Source organism: Mizuhopecten yessoensis, unplaced genomic scaffold (genome assembly GCF_002113885.1).
Source record: "Mizuhopecten yessoensis strain PY_sf001 unplaced genomic scaffold, ASM211388v2 scaffold10829, whole genome shotgun sequence".
Lineage (NCBI taxonomy): Eukaryota > Metazoa > Mollusca > Bivalvia > Pectinida > Pectinidae > Mizuhopecten > Mizuhopecten yessoensis.
Genome location: NW_018408742.1, coordinates 258,375 through 279,398, shown reverse-complemented (window position 1 = coordinate 279,398; position 21,024 = coordinate 258,375). Strand labels below are relative to the sequence as shown.

Below are 21,024 nucleotides of genomic sequence, written 5' to 3'. Positions count from 1 at the left end.
TAAATGAAAATACATTTGTACGTCCCATTAAAATTTATACGAAATATGTGAGGCCCTTTTAGAAAATGATTCCATTCTACGACCAAATCAATTATGGGGCAGTACTGCAGCTGAATAAAGCATTCAAAATTGATGAATTCAATTTTTTTTGCCTTCTATTATCTAAATCACAAAAAAATGAAAGCAATACATAAAATATATATATAAATCTTGAAAAGGTTACAGGTGATTATAAAATGCATTTAGCAGCTGATGCATTTTCTTGCATTAATGCCAGCTTAACGAGGAAACAGGAAGGTCTTTAGAATGTTGGTAGTTACTGTGATTTTGTCACAACTTTATGGTGATCCTGAAATCCTACTGCCAGCTCCTGATAAAGTCACAGCTGGTGATTTGTCAGGGGGAGATTAAGGACGAGACTGAGGCTGTGATCAATACACTCCCTCCTGGTGCTCGTCTAGATCCTTAAAACTGGCTCATATATAAATTATTACATATCAATTAGCTTCCAACGAAAAGTTCACATACATGAACATGTTTTGCATTTCATACAATTCAAATTGAAGGATTTACAACAATATTTGCCTAGGAAACCTGATGTTTTACTTATAACATCTACTAGTGCACCTTTTCAAACTGAGTCATTTACATTTACTGACTGGTTCACTTTCAATTAGAAACTGGTTCACTTACATTTACTGACTTACTCACTGGCTCACTTGCATTTACTGACTGGCTCACTTACATTTACTGACTGGCTCACTTACATTTACTGACTGGCTCACTTACATTTACTGACTGGCTCACTAACATTTACTGACTGGCTCACTTACAATAACTTAAATTAACTGACTGACTCACTTGCATTTACTGACTGGCTCACTTGCATTTACTGACTGGCTCACTTGCATTTACTGACTGACTCACTTACGTTTATAAACTGGTTCACTTTCAATTGCAAACTGGTTCCCTTACATTTACTGACTGGTTCATTTACATTTACTGACTTGGTCACTTACATTTACTGACTTGGTCACTCACATTTACTGACTAGGTCACTTACATTTACTCACTGCGGCACTTACATTTACTGACTGAGTCACTCACATTTACTGACTGGGTCACACACATTTACTGACTGGGTCTCACTTACATTAACTGACTGGGTCATTACATTTACTGACTGGGTCATTCACATTTACTGACTGGGTCACTTACATTTACTCACAGGGTCATTCACATTTACTGACTGGGTCACACACATTTACTGACTGGGTCTCACTTACATTAACTGACTGGGTCATTACATTTACTGACTGGGTCATTCACATTTACTGACTGGGTCACTTACATTTACTCACTGGGTCACTTACATTTACTCACTGGGTCACTTGCATTTACTGACTGGGTCATTCACATTTACTGACTGGGTCACTTACATTTACAAACTGGGTCACTTACATTTACTTAAAGTAACTGACTGGATCACTTACATTTACTGACTGGGTCACTCACATTTACTGACTGGGTCACTTACATTTACTGACTGGTTCACTTACATTTTCTTACTGGGTTACTCGCATTTACTGACTTGGTCACTTACATTTACTGACTGGGTCACTTACATTTACTGACTTGGTCACTTACATTTACTAATTGAGTCACTCACATTTACTGTCTGGTTTTGCTTATAGTTACAAACTTGTTACCTTAATTCTCAGTTAACCATTTCAATCATTAAGATAAATTACATTTGTAGAATAACACATTTCTGTTCAGACCAAATAGTGCACCTATTATTTCACAATACATATATGTATTTAGACTTGTAGAGTTACTATTGAACAATGTGTGATCTTATTTCTTAGCTCCAAAATATAATATGGTCATGTAAGTAAGCTTTTAGGGATGTCTACCTCCTTGGTGACATAACATAATGCTATTCTTAAAACTTTCATGATGTAAATATTCTTCAAGTGACTCAATAATAAGATATCATCCACAGCCAATGTGGTCAAAACAACATTCATTCAGTTTTGGAAAAATAGTTGACCTCTTGGTTACCTTTCTGATCTAAATCGATCAACACAATAACACAGGAAATATGGACAATCCAAAACAGTATTGTGACTACCATATCCCAGGGGTATATTTTTTTAACCATTTACATCCTCGTGACACCAGGAGAATAGTACCTGGCTAAATTACCAGCTACTTTAGGGAAAACATAAGTCATAAGATCAACCCTAAATGGTCAGATGTGACGGGTGACCCCAGAGGCCACATCGGACACCGATGGCCGCCTGGCCAGTGACAGGATCTGTCTGATAATGCCATTAGGCTATTACCTCAACACTGACCAGAGCTACGGTATTCATCGCTTAGATAGCTTAAACAGTTACAAATTCTTAATCTCAAATTGACATTTCTTTTTCATACTTTCGGACAATTTATAAATGGAAACTATGTATCTTGTCTAAAAAATAGTATTTGATTGTAAAAGAAAACTTGTTTTTTTCTGAAATCAAATATCGTTGAAAAAGATGTCGGATGAAAAGTTTGCGGTAAGCTGTAGTTGAGCTGATCAGAATGAACAGATCGACCCTGATGGATTATAGATACACGTCAATAGTCACAGATTTATACACTTTGACTTTATTTTCCTTTTTCTCCAAGTGATGTTTTTGTTGTACTTTAGCTTTTCGGGCAGTTATGTTTATGGAGAAAGATACAGTAATATTGACCAGCCTTTGGGGTATTAATGTACAGATTAACCCATAAAACATTTATACCATTTCTGTTTTATCTGAACTTCTGATGGGGTTTCTTTGTTTGCCATATGGTTGTTATGAGCAGGACCCATCAGCGCAATACCAACAATAAAATATGACCTTTTGCTTCTTACGGTGTTCAATGGACCTTACTCCCAATTTGTGGAGGCAGACCTTTATCTTTTTCTTGAATAGACCATATATTCCTTGCTATTTTGGAGGCAGACCTTTGACTTCTTGTAATTTTAAATTGGACCATACTCCCAATCATAATGGAGGCAGACCTTTCACTTCTAGTAATATTTCAAAGGACCATACTCCTTACCATTATGGAGACAGACCTTTCACTTCTTGTAATATTACAATGGGCCATACTCCCAACCATTATGGAGACAGCTAGACCTTTCACTTCTTGTAATATTACAATGGACCATACTCCCAACCATTATGGAGACAGACCTTTCACTTCTTGTAATATTACAATGGACCATATTTTTTACCCTTATGAAGCAAACATTTGACTTCTTGTTTCAATACAATGGACCATACTCCCCAACAATTATGGAGGCAGACCTTTGACTTCTTGTTACAATACAATGGACCATACTCCCAACCATTATGGAGACAGACCTTTGACTGTTTGTACTATTACAATGGACCATACTCAATGAGACAGACCTGTGGGTACCTGCAGTATTACAATGGACCATACTCCCAACCATTATGGAGACAGACCTTTCACTTCTTGTAATATTACAAAGGACCATATTTTTTACCCTTATGAAGCAAACATTTGACTTCTTGTTTCAATACAATGGACCATACTCCCCAACAATTATGGAGGCAGACCTTTGACTTCTTGTTACAATACAATGGACCATACTCCCAACCATTATGGAGACAGACCTTTGACTGTTTGTACTATTACAATGGACCATACTCAATGAGACAGACCTGTGGGTACCTGCAGTATTACAATGGACCATACTCCCAACCATTATGGAGACAGACCTTTGACTGTTTGTACTATTACAATGGACCATACTCAATGAGACAGACCTGTGGGTTCCTGCAGTATTACAATGGACCATACTCCCAACCATTATGGAGACAGACCTGTGGGTACCTACAGTGTTACAATGGTCCATACTCCCAACCATTATGGAGACAGACCTTTGACTGTTTGTACTATTGCAATGGACCATACTCAATGAGACAGACCTGTGGGTACCTACAGTGTTACAATGGACCATACTCCCAACCATTAGGGAGACAGACCTGTGGGTACCTACAGTGTTACAATGGTCCATACTCCCAACCATTATGGAGACAGACCTGTGGGTACCTACAGTGTTACAATGGAACAGTTATTGTGTCCCCACAGTTATCTCCAGTTGTGTATGTTCCTTGCTTTACAGAAATGCCTGAAAAGGTAGTGCCTGTCTTGCTGTTGGCTAATTATGTTGGCCTCAGAGAGTCTGGTGTTTTGTGTAAAACAGTGATTTCAAGGACAACTGATGTGTTTACTATCCTGGAGATTTGTAGGTTTCTCTCTAAAAGACAAGATCTTGAGGACTAATCCAAGAGTTATCACCCTTGTTTTCCTAAAAAATATCTGGAATGGTGATTAACAACAAAAAGTGAGAATCAGAAAAGCCGTACAAATTTTACAAATTTTCCTTAAGTATTCCTCATTAGACTGTCATTAGACTGTCATTAGAGACACTGGAGTTGGTAACCTGATGCAGTGTTCTAAATATAGAAAGCTTGGTCAACTTACAAGTGCTACACTAACAGTTCTGGATTGATACATTATTATGAGTTCAAAATTATAGTTTTTTCAAATCGAATTTATATCAGATATCTTGACATGAAATACATGAGAAGAACGTATAGTATCACAGCAAAATTACAGAAAATCTTGGGGAATCAGTCTTAATGCATTTACCCCTACATATTTAACTTGGACTTGCCCAGTCTTTGATTTGGTAAGGTTCAAATGTGACTTTAGGGGCGAATGGGTTAAGAATGTGTCAATTAGTGTTATATAGTGTGACACAAGTGTCGAGGAATCGGTTAATTAACTAGCTTGTTAACACATTTACTAAATATGAATCGCGGAATTATCTTCTTAATTATTAAAATTCAAAAATGTCATGATAGGTCCTGGGATTTGATATGATTATCTGCAGATACAAAAAGATAATTAAACTGAAAATTTCACAATTTGTTACAGGAAAAACGCAATTCAAAAATTACAATTAATGCATTATCTGTGTAATTAAGCAAGTAAGACCTGAAATCGTGAATTTCTAGTGCTCGTTTACGACTCTGTAAAGTACATGTGTACGGTAACCTACTGTTTTGGTGTGAACTGCTGCTAAAATATTCAAATGTAAAGTGTTTAAAGACTGTCTGTGGTTGCTGACAACAAAGTGGAAGCAGCGCTACCATCAGTATAGGCAGTTGGCTCCGAGTAACAACTTCCGTAAAATGCAAGTGCATCACTTTATTTGAACATAATACAGAGACAGGTATAATTTGAAGAAAAAAAATCACTAAAAGTAGATGTTCTTTGAGATGATCATGAGGTCCTTTGAATAGAAAATTCTTCCCAAACATAAGGGCTATTATGCGGAACATGGATGTGTTTTAAGTACTATATGCACTAGAAGATTTCCGTCTGCTTAAAAACGAGGTTTTCTGTAGATATAATTTTAGATTGACAAGAGTTTTATTCTAAGAGCTAAATGGTTTGTTTAGAAAGCATTCTTTTTCAGATTGAGAAATTCATCATTGGTAGTTCTATCCAGCCACTGTCAAACACAAATTATATTCAACCTGTGTCCACTGGTCTGTAAAATGTTGCCACAAAGCTAAGATTTAAATATGTTCATGTGATGTTGCATGCTGAACAGACCAGAGCTATTAGGCAATGGCCCATACATGCTTTCCTAAGACTGGGTATAGGACCCCATGGACACCCTAAAGTCGGATGTGGTCATCGGTGCGTGGTAATAGACAATGGTCTGGGGTGACCTTCATCTGACTTCATGCCTGATGTAAAGGAACCATAACAAAATGCTTTCTAGTTTCTAGGGCTATCCAACTGTTCTTGTTCAACTAATAAGATCGAAGGTTAAAGGTCATCTCTTGAAGCTCATATTACACAAGAAGATGGAAGCTCAGAGTGTAGAATAAGGTTCAGAGGTAATGAGGTCAGCTATTCCGTATCATGAGTGTTCAATGTCAAAGGTTAAGTCAAGTCAACAATGGAAGCACACTCCAGTTTAGAGGGGAGAGGGCCTTTAGGATTTGGGTGGACTGTAACGGTAAGACATTGTACAGTCTAGAGGGTAGAGGGCCTTTAGGATTTGGGTGAACTGTAACAGTAAGACATTGTACAGTCTAGAGGGTAGAGGGCCTTTAGGATTTGGGTGAACTGTAACAGTAAGACATTGTACAGTCTAGAGGGTAGAGGGCCTTTAGGATTTGGGTGAACTGTAACAGTAAGACATTGTACAGTCTAGAGGGTAGAGGGCCTTTAGGATTTGGGTGAACTGTAACAGTAAGACATTGTACAGTCTAGAGGGTAGAGGGCCTTTAGGATTTGGGTGAACTGTAACAGTAAGACATTGTACAGTCTAGAGGGTAGAGGGCCTTTAGGATTTGGGTGGGCTGTAACGGCAAGACACTGTACAGTTTAGAGGGTAGAGGGCCTTTAGGATTTGGGTGTACTGTAACGGCAAGACACTGTACAGTTTAGAGGATAGAGGGCCTTTAGGATTTGGATGTACTGTAACGGCAAGACACGTCTGTACAGTCTAGAGGGTAGAGGGCCTTTAGGATTTGGGTGTACTGTAACAGTAAGACACGCACTGTACAGTTTAGAGGGTAGAGGGCCTTTAGGATTTGGGTGTACTATAACGGCAAGACACTGTACAGTTTAGAGGGTAGAGGGTATTTAGAATTCCGCTGTACTGTAATGGTAAGACACTGAACAGTTTAGAGGGTACAGGACCTTTAGGATTTCAGGTGTACTGTTAGGGTTGGATTGAGGAAATATCTGTTACTGTAAACGATCTGCTGGTAAACATACACCATTAGAGTTGGTAGTCAATGTATCAAGCCAGGGGCTATTGAACCCATCATTTTCTGTCTCGGTGCATAGTTTAATATAAACAATTGTGAATCCCTAGACACAGGAAAGCACTTTATGATGGCTCAACAGGCTATTTAGTCAGTAACCCCAGACACAGCAACTGGACATTAGCAGAATTTCCCAAGCTTGGTGCTACTCCTCTACACCGGGCTTTCACAGAGACCTGTGTTCCTATAGACCAAACTGATACAAACCTACAGACCAAACTGATACAAACCTACACTCCTCTACACCGGGCTTTCACAGAGACCTGTGTTCCTATATACCAAACTGATACAAACCTACAGACCAAACTGATAGAAACCTACAGACCAGACTGGTACAAACCTACAGACCAAACTGATACAAACTTACAGGCCAAACTGATACAAACCTACAGACCAAACTGGTACAACCCTACAGACCAAACTGATACAAACTTACAGACCAAACTGATACAAACCTGCAGACCAAACTGGTACAAACCTCCAGACCAAACTGATACAAACCTACAGACCAAACTGGTACAACCCTACAGACCAAACTGATACAAACTTACAGACCAAACTGATACAAACCTGCAGACCAAACTGGTACAAACCTCCAGACCAAACTGATACAAACTTACAGACCAAACTGATACAAACCTACAGACCAGACTGGGACAAACCTACAGACCAAACTGATACAAACCTACAGACAAGACTGGAACAAACCTACAGACCAAACTGATACAAACCTACACTCCTCTACACCGGGCTTTCACAGAGACCTGTGTTCCTATAGACCAAACTGATACAAACCTACAGACCAAACTGGAACAAACCTACAGACCAGACTGGTACAAACCTACAGACAAGACTGATACAAACTAGACACAGGAAAGCACTTTATGATGGCTCAACAGGCTATTTAGTCAGTAACCCCAGACACAGCAACTGGACATTAGCAGAATTTCCCAAGCTTGGTGCTACTCCTCTACACCGGGCTTTCATAGAGACCTGTGTTCCTATAGACTAAACTGATACAAACCTACAGACCAAACTGATACAAACCTACAGACAAGACTGGAACAAACCTACAGACCAAACTGATACAAACCTACAAAAGCACTTTATGATGGCTCAACAGGCTATTTAGTCAGTAACCCCAGACACAGCAACTGGACATTAGCAGAATTTCCCAAGCTTGGTGCTACTCCTCTACACCGGGCTTTCACAGAGACCTGTGTTCCTATAGACCAAACTGATACAAACCTACAGACCAAACTGATAGAAACCTACAGACCAGACTGGTACAAACCTACAGACCAAACTGAGACAAACCTACAGACAAGACTGGTACAAACCTACAGACCAAACTAAACAATTGTGAATCCCTAGACACAGGAAAGCACTTTATGATGGCTCAACAGGCTATTTAGTCAGTAACCCCAGACACAGCAACTGGACATTAGCAGAATTTCCCAAGCTTGGTGCTACTCCTCTACACCGGGCTTTCACAGAGACCTGTGTTCCTATAGACCAAACTGATACAAACCTACAGACCAAACTGGTACTAACCTACAGACCAAACTGATACAAACCTACAGACAAGACTGGAACAAACCTACAGACCAAACTGATACAAACCTACAGACCAGACTGGGACAAACCTACAGACCAAACTGATACAAACCTACACTCCTCTACACCGGGCTTTCACAGAGACCTGTGTTCCTATATACCAAACTGATACAAACCTACAGACCAAACTGATAGAAACCTACAGACCAGACTGGTACAAACCTACAGACCAAACTGGAACAAACCTACAGACCAGACTGGTACAAACCTACAGACCAAACTGATACAAACTTACAGACCAAACTGATACAAACCTACAGACCAAACTGATACAAGCCTACAGACCAAACTGATACAAACCTACAGACCAAACTGGTACTAACCTACAGACCAAACTGATACAAACCTACAGACAAGACTGGTACCAACCTACAGACCAAACTGATACAAACCTACAGACAAGACTGGAACAAACCTACAGACCAAACTGATACAAACCTACAGACAAGACTGGAACAAACCTACAGACCAAACTGATACAAACCTACACTCCTCTACACCGGGCTTTCACAGAGACCTGTGTTCCTATATACCAAACTGATACAAACCTACAGACCAAACTGATAGAAACCTACAGACCAGACTGGTACAAACCTACAGACAAGACTGATACAAACTAGACACAGGAAAGCACTTTATGATGGCTCAACAGGCTATTTAGTCAGTAACCCCAGACACAGCAACTGGACATTAGCAGAATTTCCCAAGCTTGGTGCTACTCCTCTACACCGGGCTTTCATAGAGACCTGTGTTCCTATAGACTAAACTGATACAAACCTACAGACCAAACTGATACAAACGTACAGACCAAACTGATACAAACCTACAGACCAAACTGGAACAAACCTACAGACCAAACTGGTACAAACCTACACACCAAACTGATTCAAACCTACAGACCAAACTGGTACAAACCTACAGACAAGACTAGTACAAACCTACAGACCAAACTGATACAAACCTACAAAAGCACTTTATGATGGCTCAACAGGCTATTTAGTCAGTAACCCCAGACACAGCAACTGGACATTAGCAGAATTTCCCAAGCTTGGTGCTACTCCTCTACACCGGGCTTTCACAGAGACCTGAGTTCCTATAGACCAAACTGATACAAACCTACAGACCAAACTGATAGAAACCTACAGACCAGACTGGTACAAACCTACAGACCAAACTGAGACAAACCTACAGACCAGACTGGTACAAACCTACAGACCAGACTGGTACAGATATTCACTCCTTGATGCAGACTTAAGTTTCTAGAGGCCAAACAAGTACAGATTTTCAATTCTAAAATAATACATTTTTGTTCACTTTACAAAATGAAGCATTGATGTAAAGATAAGTTTCAATTACTTTTCACTACCTACCTTTATATCAACACCCAGCTAAGACATTGTTTTTACGTCACAATTTGTCTTCAGATTTGATGGATCCAATAGGTATTTGAGTAGTTTCATGAATTCTTTGGCAAAGATAGAAAATGTCTGTGATGTTCTCTTCATCAGCACCTAACTCTGTTGTAGAAGTCAATGATTCAACTGTAAATATTTGAATAAGGTTGCAATTTTATTTTGAAAACTTGGATCCAAACCTCTGTACGTTTAGGTAAAATTAATATGCGTGTCAACTGAATCAAAAATGGTCCCAAAAACTTATATAACCACCATTACAAGTACATGCTTATCCACAGATAGTGGAAAATAATAAAAAACAAAAAATAATTTGAAAAGTTTTGAAGATTTTTTTAAAGAATCTTCCATCACAAGAGTTTGGATACTTGGATAATTTTCATTTTAGGAAATGGATATGTAGGAAATGGATATGTAGAAATGGATATGTAGGAAATGGATATGTAGGAAATGGATATGTAGGAAATTCAGAAGTAAGTAATTGCAAGTCGTAAAAATCTGCCACACAATGTACTGTGTTACCCTTCAAAGCGGTCCCCGACAGAAGCTGTAGAATTACCTACATGAATACACTACTGTAGATCTGATGTATGTGAATCACATTCTCAAGTGGGGAAGCTGTTTAAATCATTTATCAGTATCAAAAGGAAAGCATATATGAAACATTTACATAAAGAAACCTAAAAATAAAAAGTAACTTGTTGATCTAATAACTCCTGCTTTTTAAGTCCAAGGATTGACATATCTTTTGGGATATATCCCTAAAACTCATCTCCTCGCCTTCACAGGGGTCGTAAAGAAGGCTGGTCTGAATCACTGCAGTGTTTGAAAAGCAGAAACGCTCTAACCTAATCTGACAGAACATCGGATACTCAGAAGATATAGGGGAAGACATCACGTTTTAAACTTTAAACATGGGTTTTCATTTGAAAGTTAAGGATGAAATAAAAACATTCGTTAAGATTTGTTTAACATATGGAGAAATTATTTGCGACAACTATTTGTGATGTTAGATTTGATAGCTTGTGATTATTTTATTTTATCATGCTTTTGAAAATTTCAAGAATATTGTAAAAAAAAAAAAAATGACTTATATAAAGAAAATATTCTGTTGCAAATTTTGATAATACTGTAAAAAAAACACTTGATAAAGCATTAAGCAAACATCCTATCTCTGTTGTTTGAAGTGTATTCCTTTGTAAAGTATTGAAACCAAATTTTCTTTACTTGCAAGGTTCTTCTTCACAGATAAACCAAAACGTTCAGACTTTAAAAAAAGGTTCTACTGTATACAAAAACTAAAGTGTTCGGACTAACAAGGTTCTACTGTACACAAAAACTAAAGTGTTTGGACTAACAAGGTTCTACTGTACACACAAACCAAAGTGTCCAGGCTAACAAGGTTCTACTTAACACACGGTGTGAAGTGTCTGGACTAACAATATTTAACTGTACAGACCAAAGATTTTGAATTAGCATAGTTTCCCATAGTGTCACATGATATTGATTTTTGCATAAATCTGAAATTGGCTGTGAAATTAGGTTAATATTGAAGTTAATTTTATTTTGCGATGTGAATTACTCATTATTTTACAGACTATACATTACTTAGTGGTTTTAAGTATTTTATGAGTTTCTCCTTGTTCCAGTAGAATATATACAGATGTTATCTGTAGAACGATGACATGGGCTGTGCCTATTTTACACACGTTGCTGGGGCCGTATCGCGTGAGTGTTGGTAGTCTACATTTGTGCGTCCAATTAAGGCAGAGTATTTGATGATACAGTTCTATCAAATTACACGCCATTACCTGCGAACCAGAGCTAAACGTGACATATTACAGACAGAGACTATAAGTTCTCAGCTGCCATTCAAATAATCCTTTCAAAATCTCAAATTTTCCCTTTTTCATGTTAACAACTTCCAGCGTTAAAAACCTATCGTCAAAGAAATCAGCATTCTGTCAATGCAATCTCAGCATTTCGAAATAGGATTACGATTGAATGGTCTTCCAACATGAAAATAGATATAATGAGATCTTTAGATCTGGATCATTGTTGTAAGACCGATCGCAGATCAAGGATTATCTTTGGTATCTTTGTCAATCAAACAAGTTCTAAAAATAGAATTGTCTTCTGGAGAGTCTCGCTTCCTGAAGTCTACAGAAAAACATCTTTGATCATACTCCAATACAGAAATAAAATAGACATATGGCTTCCGACTGTCACCTCAACTTTTATCTTCCTGGTATAAACTCTTGTCTTGGTGCTCAAACTAATCATCATCCCTTAGATGCTTGATATATATGTTGGGCAAAGTACAGAAAAAAATGGTTTATTGTCATTATTGAACAGAAAATGAGACAAATACATGGTTTGGTTTGGTTTGGTATCATTGACAGCAGTTAGTATTTGATTCCATATATTGTTTCTGGGAATTCTCAGTTTCAACACATCCTTAGGTTTATATACAACTAAACACGCAAGAACAGTTTAACCTGTTTATTACTACAGTTATAATACATACAAGCTACAAGTTTGGCGTATCAGGGGCTACTCACTCTATACCAAAACGATTAAACTTACTAATAGGATATTTAAAATTTTTAAGAAGCTGGACTCTGAGGTGTCCCAGAGTAGCTAGCTACTTGATCGAGCAAGACTCCAAAGATACTGAGAAGCAACTAGACCCTGGACGATTCCAGAGAAGCTACTAGACTCTGCGAGCGACCCTGGGGAAGCTGCATGAGAAATGGAATATTCAACGACTACGGCTAGACCCTCAACGATATGAGAGAAGCTGAAACATACTGTCGTAAAATACTACATGTATAATATTATTATAAGATTGGGGGTAGAATTCCCCAAGAATTAAATGCCAAAATTAAACTATATGTTTTTTAAAATTGAGAGTGAGTAGCCCAAACAGTTAAAACAAAATCAGGAGTTAGACCAACCGGGATGACCTTCATATGACAGTTTAAGGGTATAGCAAAACCAAAGCACCAAAATAATGTTATAGCATACGTATATGGTAGTACAATCATATATAAGTTTTGGTATCATTGACAGCAGTTAGTATTTGATTCCATATATTGTTTCTGGGAATTCTCAGTTTCAACATATCCTTAGGATAGATGGAGAAGCCTTGGTAAGGTTTTGTTAGAGCAGACATCTGAATGGTCATTCAGAACAATAAGGTCATAAAGGACAATATTGGAGACGATTAGAACAAGCAAGTTCATAGAATGTTGTATCAAGGTGGACAAATGTGAAGCGAGACCTGACTTTACCGACACAAGACATTCTGAAATACCCAACGCCACTAAATCAATATCTGTAGGAGTCTGCATCCCTGGGTTCCACCGTGTAAATTGTATAAAATTGTTATGTCCACCAGATATCGTAATATCACTTCCTAGTTGAGATTTTGTTTTTTCTGACCAACCTTTTAATATGTGAGAAATATTACTGTAAACATGAAGATATATCTTGTTTCTGATCAGCCTTTTTACAAGCAGAGAAATAATTTACTGCCTATTATACTGTAAGATAGCAGTTATAATTACCTATTTATTGAGAGAAAAAAGTCCTGATTAGCCATTTTACATGTGAAAAATATCTATGAGGTATGTTACTAACTATAAAGAGATAATTGCATGCGTGTTTGCCCCTCAGTACTGTACTGTTGAACTTGTTTAGACGGAAAGGTTATAATCTAGTATACGTTTTTCATGTTGTCACTTCAGAAAGACTGATTGCTATGAAGTACACAATTCTGATATGCCCCATCAGACGTAATGGTCCAAACGTGTGTGATGAACACGGCTTCCTGTTACGTGTTTTCACCATTATAACATCAAATCTTTATTTTAAATTTTACACCATCGGCCCTTGGTAGTCAGGTACAGCATATTGATTGGTGTACTTAAAAAAAATTGTGTTGTTGCTGATAAGATTTTCTGCTGCACGGAAGACAAATATTTCATATAATTACAGGCTTGATGAACACACTTCCTATAGATATATGTTCAGTATCTGTTACATGGTAAGTGAATTATTGAGATACTTGTTTTAAAGTTAAAGAGATTAGCATTGCATTACATCCCTGTCAATCACGATTGATGTCATCTTGGTCGAGGATTGACTGAACCAAATACCACTACATATAGCATAATCAGATCTCATATTTCCTTTTGGTTTGCATAATTTTACAGGAATCACAATTTTTTAATTTTAGATTTAAATTTCCTCCGCAAATTTTACTTTTGGGAAAGTTATGCTGGAATCAAGTAGTCTAGCTGCCTGTAGAATTTATTAAACTGAACTAATTTAAATTTTAACCCATATCATATGTACTGTCATGTTGTCTACATTGATAGTAAGAGAGTTATGGCCCTTGGTTTATATTATCCAGACTACTCCTCCTAAAGTAAAAGATAGGTTTTAACCAAACTTTGCAGACATATTATCTATCATATGAACCTGTGCATGTGTATGTGAAAAAAAAATCTACTGCTTTTGCAAGAGTTATGTCCCTTGATGACATTATTTTGCATATGAATACAAATGTAATTGCATACTAAACTAGTGTTTTAAATGTCATACAGCGCTGACTGAAGACAAATAATGTCTACAATAAATTTTGGTGACTCACCAATTCAATTTTCAGCAATTGCTCATGGAAAAGTAAACGCTGTTGTTTGTTCTATTCGACAGATAGTTGAAATTAAGGAACTTTTGAAAAAAAGGAAAAACAAGTCTTGGTTTAAGCATTTCCACAAAATCAATGAAAAAATTAACCCCATGCTTTCTCATTAATCTGAATTTCAATGCATTAAATCTAAATGCCATCTAAAAAAAATGTACTAAAAGCTGTCAAAAAATATAAGCCTCTGGTAACCACTCCAATCAGTTTAAATTTTTCACTTCGTTATTAAAAAAATAATTAAATGAATAGAAATGATGATTTCAGAAATTGGAAAGACAGTTCAAGAAAGTACAGCTAATCTGGGTTTGGTCCGTCATTGGTGACCAGGTATTTCACTTGGTAGACTGACTGTAAACCTGGAGATCTAGAGTGCAGAGAGCTTCTTATCAATTTATCACCCAGGAACCCTCTAAGTTTTTTGGGGGAGTCCCTTGCCCAAGTTTCATGAAGTTCCTTTTTAATTTTTCATTTTCCAAAAGAAATCATTGTTGGAGTTCTGAAAACAGAGACTTCATTAAACATCATCAGTTTTGATATCTTTTTAATTCCTAAACCTTGCTTCCAAATTTAAAAAAACAGCTTCAATAAGGCATCTCGTAATACTATTTGACCATAAAGGACAATGTTCATATATTACAGATATTTCATAATTTTGCTGTACATTTTCTCCCTGTTGAATAATTTTAGAAAACTGTAATTATGTGGCATTTCATAAGCTCAGTTTTGTAACAAGCCAACCCCGCCCATATCAATTGCAGGTCAGTAGAAATTCCAACCACTGTTATTTAATTGTCTAATAACCCAACCCCGTCCTTTGGGTCAGATGTTATGTTTGGGTACCCGGGTCTTATTGAAGGACAAATACGATATTTTATTGTACACATAAAAAACTTCCCTCTAAATGTATGTTAATTCTAAACTGAGATAAAGTTATAATATTCCAGGTAACGGACACCTCAACACCACCTAGATACAGGTGAAACTGACACCTCGGTACATCTCAGTACACCTCAACACGAGGGGTAACATATGTTTGTTATATACCTGGATATTTGTCCACACACTGTAATTGAGCATGAAATATCACACAATCTGGATGCAAAATTACACGGCTCCTTGTGACAGCTGTTGCTAGTGGCACATTAAAAATCCTACTTGACGAGTTTAGCATCAGAAATAGCTAGAAAATATGTTAACAGGGATTAAGCACAGATGTAAGATGCCTTTCCGATACAGGTAAGACCACAATATGCTTATTTTCAACCAAAAAGTGAAAACACAGTCAGTATTTCTTCTTTGATTAACCAATTTTTATTTCCTAATTGCTTGCAATGTCCTTTTCAACCACTTGATGAAAATGCGTATCAGGTGATTCGTATTACTTCCCAGGCCTTACCTCCCCTTATATACCACTTGGTGTATGATATTTAGTAGACGTGTCACATATCAGAAGTTATGATATAACAACTGCTACTTCAAAGGTCAATCATATAGAACAAAAAATCAAACATTTATTGGTTCTATTTGTCTTCTGTCCCATTGCAATGCTTGGGACATCTAGCTTTTCTTTTTTCTCTGTCCTGTACTCCTTGAACTTTTCGATTGTCTCTGTCCTGACCCATCGTCTTATCCAACTGTCACTGATCGACACCCAATGTTACAGTATCACCGTATAACATCTCATTTCTTCAAATTTTATCCCCTTCATAACCTGCCACTTCTTATTCTACAAGTGCACCTTCATCCTCAGAGCCAGTCCCATTCTGTACCCACCCCCAACGTGTTTGTATCTTGTACCCTTCACCATGTACCACTACTCCCTCCATCACATTATGCCCTCCCCAATCCCCCACCCCCATATTCAAATTCTATCGTTCATCTCCTGAGCCATCATCACCAGTGTTCCCCCTATACCCTAATTCTAGTCTACTCCTCCTGAGCCAGTGTCAGTAGTGTTCCGCCTATACCCTAATTCTAGTCTACCCCTCCTGAGCCAGTGTCATTAGTGTTCCCCCTATACCCTAATTCTAGTCTACTCCTCCTGAGCCATCATCACCAGTGTTCCCCCTATACCCTAATTCTAGTCTACACCTCCTGAGCCAGTGTCAGTAGTGTTCCCCCTATACCCTAATTCTAGCCTACACCTCCTGAGCCAGTGTCAGTAGTGTTCCACCTATACCCTAATTCTAGTCTACTGATCCTGAGCCAGTGTCAGTAGTGTTCCCCCTATACCCTAATTCTAGTCTACTCCTCCTGAGCCAGTATCAGTAGTGTTCCCCCTATACCCCAGTTCTAGTCTACACCTCCTGAGCCAGTGTCAGTAGTGTTCCCCCTATACCCCAATTCTAGCCTACTCCTCCTGAGCCAGTGTCAGTAGTGTTCCCCCTCTACCCCAATTCTAGCCTACACCTCCTGAGCCAGTGTCAACAACATTTGACCTATACCCAAATCTAGCCTACACCTCCTGAGCCAGTGTCAGTAGTGTTCGACCTATACCCAATTCTAGCCTACACCTCCTGAGCCAATGTCAGTAGTGTTCCACCTATACCCTAATTCTAGTCTACTCCTCCTGAGCCAGTGTCAGTAGTGTTCCGCCTATACCCTAATTCTAGTCTACACCTCCTGAGCCAGTGTCAGTAGTGTTCCGCCTATACCCCAATTCTAGTCTACACCTCCTGAGCCAGTGTCAGTAGTGTTCCCCCTATACCCCAATTCTAGTCTACACCTCCTGAGCCAGTGTCAGTAGTGTTCCCCCTATACCCCAATTCTAGTCTACAACCCCTGAGCCAGTGTCAGTAGTGTTCCCCCTATACCCCAATTCTAGTCTACACCTCCTGAGCCAGTGTCAGTAGTGTTCCCCCTATACCCCGATTCTAGTCTACAACCCCTGAGCCAGTGTCAGTAGTGTTCCCCCTATACCCCAATTCTAGTCTACACCTCCTGAGCCAGTGTCAGTAGTGTTCCCCCTATACCCCGATTCTAGTCTACAACCCCTGAGCCAGTGTCAGTAGTGTTCCCCCTATACCCCAATTCTAGTCTACACCTCCTGAGCCAGTGTCAGTAGTGTTCCCCCTATACCCCGATTCTAGTCTACAACCCCTGAGCCAGTGTCAGTAGTGTTCCCCCTATACCCCAATTCTAGTCTACACCTCCTGAGCCAGTGTCAGTAGTGTTCCCCCTATACCCCGATTCTAGTCTACAACCCCTGAGCCAGTGTCAGTAGTGTTCCCCCTATACCCCAATTCTAGTCTACACCTCCTGAGCCAGTGTCAGTAGTGTTCCCCCTATACCCCGATTCTAGTCTACAACCCCTGAGCCAGTGTCAGTAGTGTTCCCCCTATACCCCAATTCTAGTCTACACCTCCTGAGCCAGTGTCAGTAGTGTTCCCCCTATACCCCAAATCTAGCCTACAACCCCTGAGCTAGTGTCAACAATGTTCGACCTATACCCCAATTCTAGCCTACATCTCCTGAGCAAGTGTCATCAGCTTGGCTGTGATATTCTGTATTGATTTACTCCTGAAAGATGGCTCCTACCAATACATGGTGTATTTAAAATGGCCTATGTCAGCATCATCTAAATTTAGCTGAATAGGACAAGTTGATGTTGATTTCCTGTCGTTGGTATAAATATCTCCCAATTCTTGTGTCTCGTTGGAGGCAGCCTGTCAAATTTATTTGTATTTATCCCTGGAAGTGCAAGCTTCCACTACGTCTAGCCCCTCCTGTAACTGCCCCGCCTAATTAATTAGCCAGTAATAACCGGTCGACAATAAAACATCTGTCACATAATTCCTGCGCATTACATATTGTTCCACTCCACTAACTATACAACTGCGTTTCTCAGTTTAAACAGACATTCCTTGGCAACTTATACGTTATCATACCTAATAAACAGCATTCCTCGGCAACTTATACGTTCTCATACCTAATAAACGGCATTCCTCGGCAACTTATACGTTCTCCTACCTAGTAAACAGGCATTCCTCGGCAACTTATACGTTCTCATACCTAATAAACAGGCATTCCTCGGCAACTTATACGTTATCATACCTAATAAACGGCATTCCTCGGCAACTTATACGTTCTCATACCTAATAAACGGCATTCCTCGGCAACTTATACGTTCTCCTACCTAATAAACAGGCATTCCTCGACAACTTATGCGTTCTCCTACCTAATGAACAGGCATTCCTCGGCAACTTATACGTTCTCCTACCTAATGAACAGGCATTCCTCGGCAACTTATGCGTTCTCCTACCTAATAAACGGCATTCCTCTGCAACTTATATGTTCTCCTACCTAATAAACAGGCATTCCTCGGCAACTTATACATTCTCCTACCTAATAAACAGGCTGTCCTTGGCAACTTATTGGTTCTCCTACCTAATAAACAGGCATTCCTTGGCAACTTATACGTTTTCCTACCTAATAAACAGGCATTCCTCGGCAACTTATGCATTCTCCTACCTAATAAACAGGCATTCCTCGGCAACTTATGCGTTCTCCTACCTAATAAACGGCATTCCTCGGCAACTTATACGTTTTCCTACCTAATAAACAGGCATTCCTCGGCAACTTATACGTTCTCCTACCTAATGAACAGGCATTCCTCTGCAACCTATACGTTCTCCTACCTAATAAACAGGCATTCCTCGGCAACTTATGCGTTCTCCTACCTAATGAACAGGCATTCCTCTGCAACTTATACGTTCTCCTACCTAAAAAACAGGCATTCCTCGGCAACTTATGCGTTCTCCTACCTAAGGTTTCTCACCACTGCCGTTATACTGTCTCCTCGCGAGCCCTGGTGGGACACCAGCGTTAATGTGATCACTGAGAACTGGTACAGGAATTTGCCGACCTATCCAAGGTGCTAACAAGATAGAATTAACTTCCAACACATCACGTCTGTGACAAGTCATCAGGTCTGTAGAATTAGCACTAGATTGGAATCCACTAATGCCGTTTACTAGTTTTATACGTATATATATATACACACACTTTCATGAAAAACAAATTTTGCTTCTATATTCGTCTCATCCGATTTGGACCCCTGGGGAAGTAATCAACATATTTTTATTCCTTTTAATAGTCTATGAATAGGTCACGGAATGAAGAGGGATTCTGATGTGTGTGATACTGGACCACCAGATAAGGCTATTGTTATATTACTTCTAAACGGATGTCCACGCTCGAGTCAGCTACAGGTTGAGGACAATGAGTGCACTTGGTGCATAATACCCCATTCCTTAAGATAGACAAACATCCCCTATTTCACTTTCCAATCTCCTTTTGCCCCCTAAAACGTTGTTTATCACTCCAAAGATATTTTTTCAAGTGAAATTGTGGATCTCCATATGGAACTGATGGAAAAGTATGGGATTTGTTAAATAATAGGGTCACATTTTTGTCATGAACAGCTTGTGCGATAATGCAAACAGATTTCTTTGTTAACAACCCCTGTACCTTAATCGAATGTCATGAAATGTTTTCTCCTACAAGTTGATTATATTATACCTAACGTTGTTATATTATATAGGTATAAAATAAACCTGATCCATAGTCCTATAACTCATTCACCCCTAAAATGTCATAATGAACTATTCCAACTTTTGAATTCAGAGAGTTCAAATGTGTCTTCAGGGGTGAATGAGTGAACACATGAACTAATGCACTGCTCAGTTGGTAATTTCTGTTGTTATAGCATCACACCCCAAGATTACTTGTACAGACGCTGAACAACGGCATGTTGTCATGCCTTCGCAGGGTGGTACAGAATAAAAACTGTAGGTAGAAATAACTTAATCATGTAGCCATGATGACAACATTGATTTTTTAAATGATTTTCCTCTAATCAAATTCAAAAATACTGAAAAACAAATAGAAAGAGGGTTATTGTACCTTTTTCCTGTATAGAGCTTAGATCGTGACGGCTTTAATAGATTTTGATTGAAGCATACTTTCAGAACAAGCAGACACAGTTTCATCACATCATTATTGATGATCGAGGATTATGGGGAGGCTTTGTTCTGTTCTACGATTTTTGTCCATGATTCATCAGGTGGCGTCATGTCTGACACGGAGAATATGCTTACAAGTTTAATTTGTGATTGGCAGATTGAATCCACACCTTAATTAGACAACTGTAAAATACAGATTGAAATTCCAGGTAATTTGATGAGTTGAGACATGATAAGCCTGCATTGTGATACCTGTACAGCTCAGCCCCTCACCTTGTATCAGCAGTGTTTTACCTGTACAGCTCAGCCCCTCACCTGGTATCAGCAGTGTTTTACCTGTACAGCTCAGCCCCTCACCTTGTATCAGCAGTGTTTTACCTGTACAGCTCAGCCCCTCACCT

At 38.8% G+C, this 21,024-nt stretch overlaps 1 protein-coding gene across 5 annotated transcripts in view; it reads left to right on the top strand.

Annotated features, from left to right (window-relative positions):
• LOC110462783 (rap1 GTPase-activating protein 1-like) overlaps window positions 1-21,024 on the top strand; it is a 232,555-nt gene that overhangs the window by 139,093 nt on the left and 72,438 nt on the right. The window contains exon 1 of one of the 5 annotated variants that reach the window (XM_021516955.1): window positions 15,865-15,896. The exons of the other annotated variants lie outside the window; for them this stretch is intronic. Within the exon in view, the coding sequence (XP_021372630.1) occupies window positions 15,880-15,896 (17 nt within the window). The 5' untranslated portion in view covers window positions 15,865-15,879. Of the gene's footprint in view, window positions 1-15,864; window positions 15,897-21,024 lie in introns of those variants that run through there. 5 annotated transcript variants of the gene reach the window in all.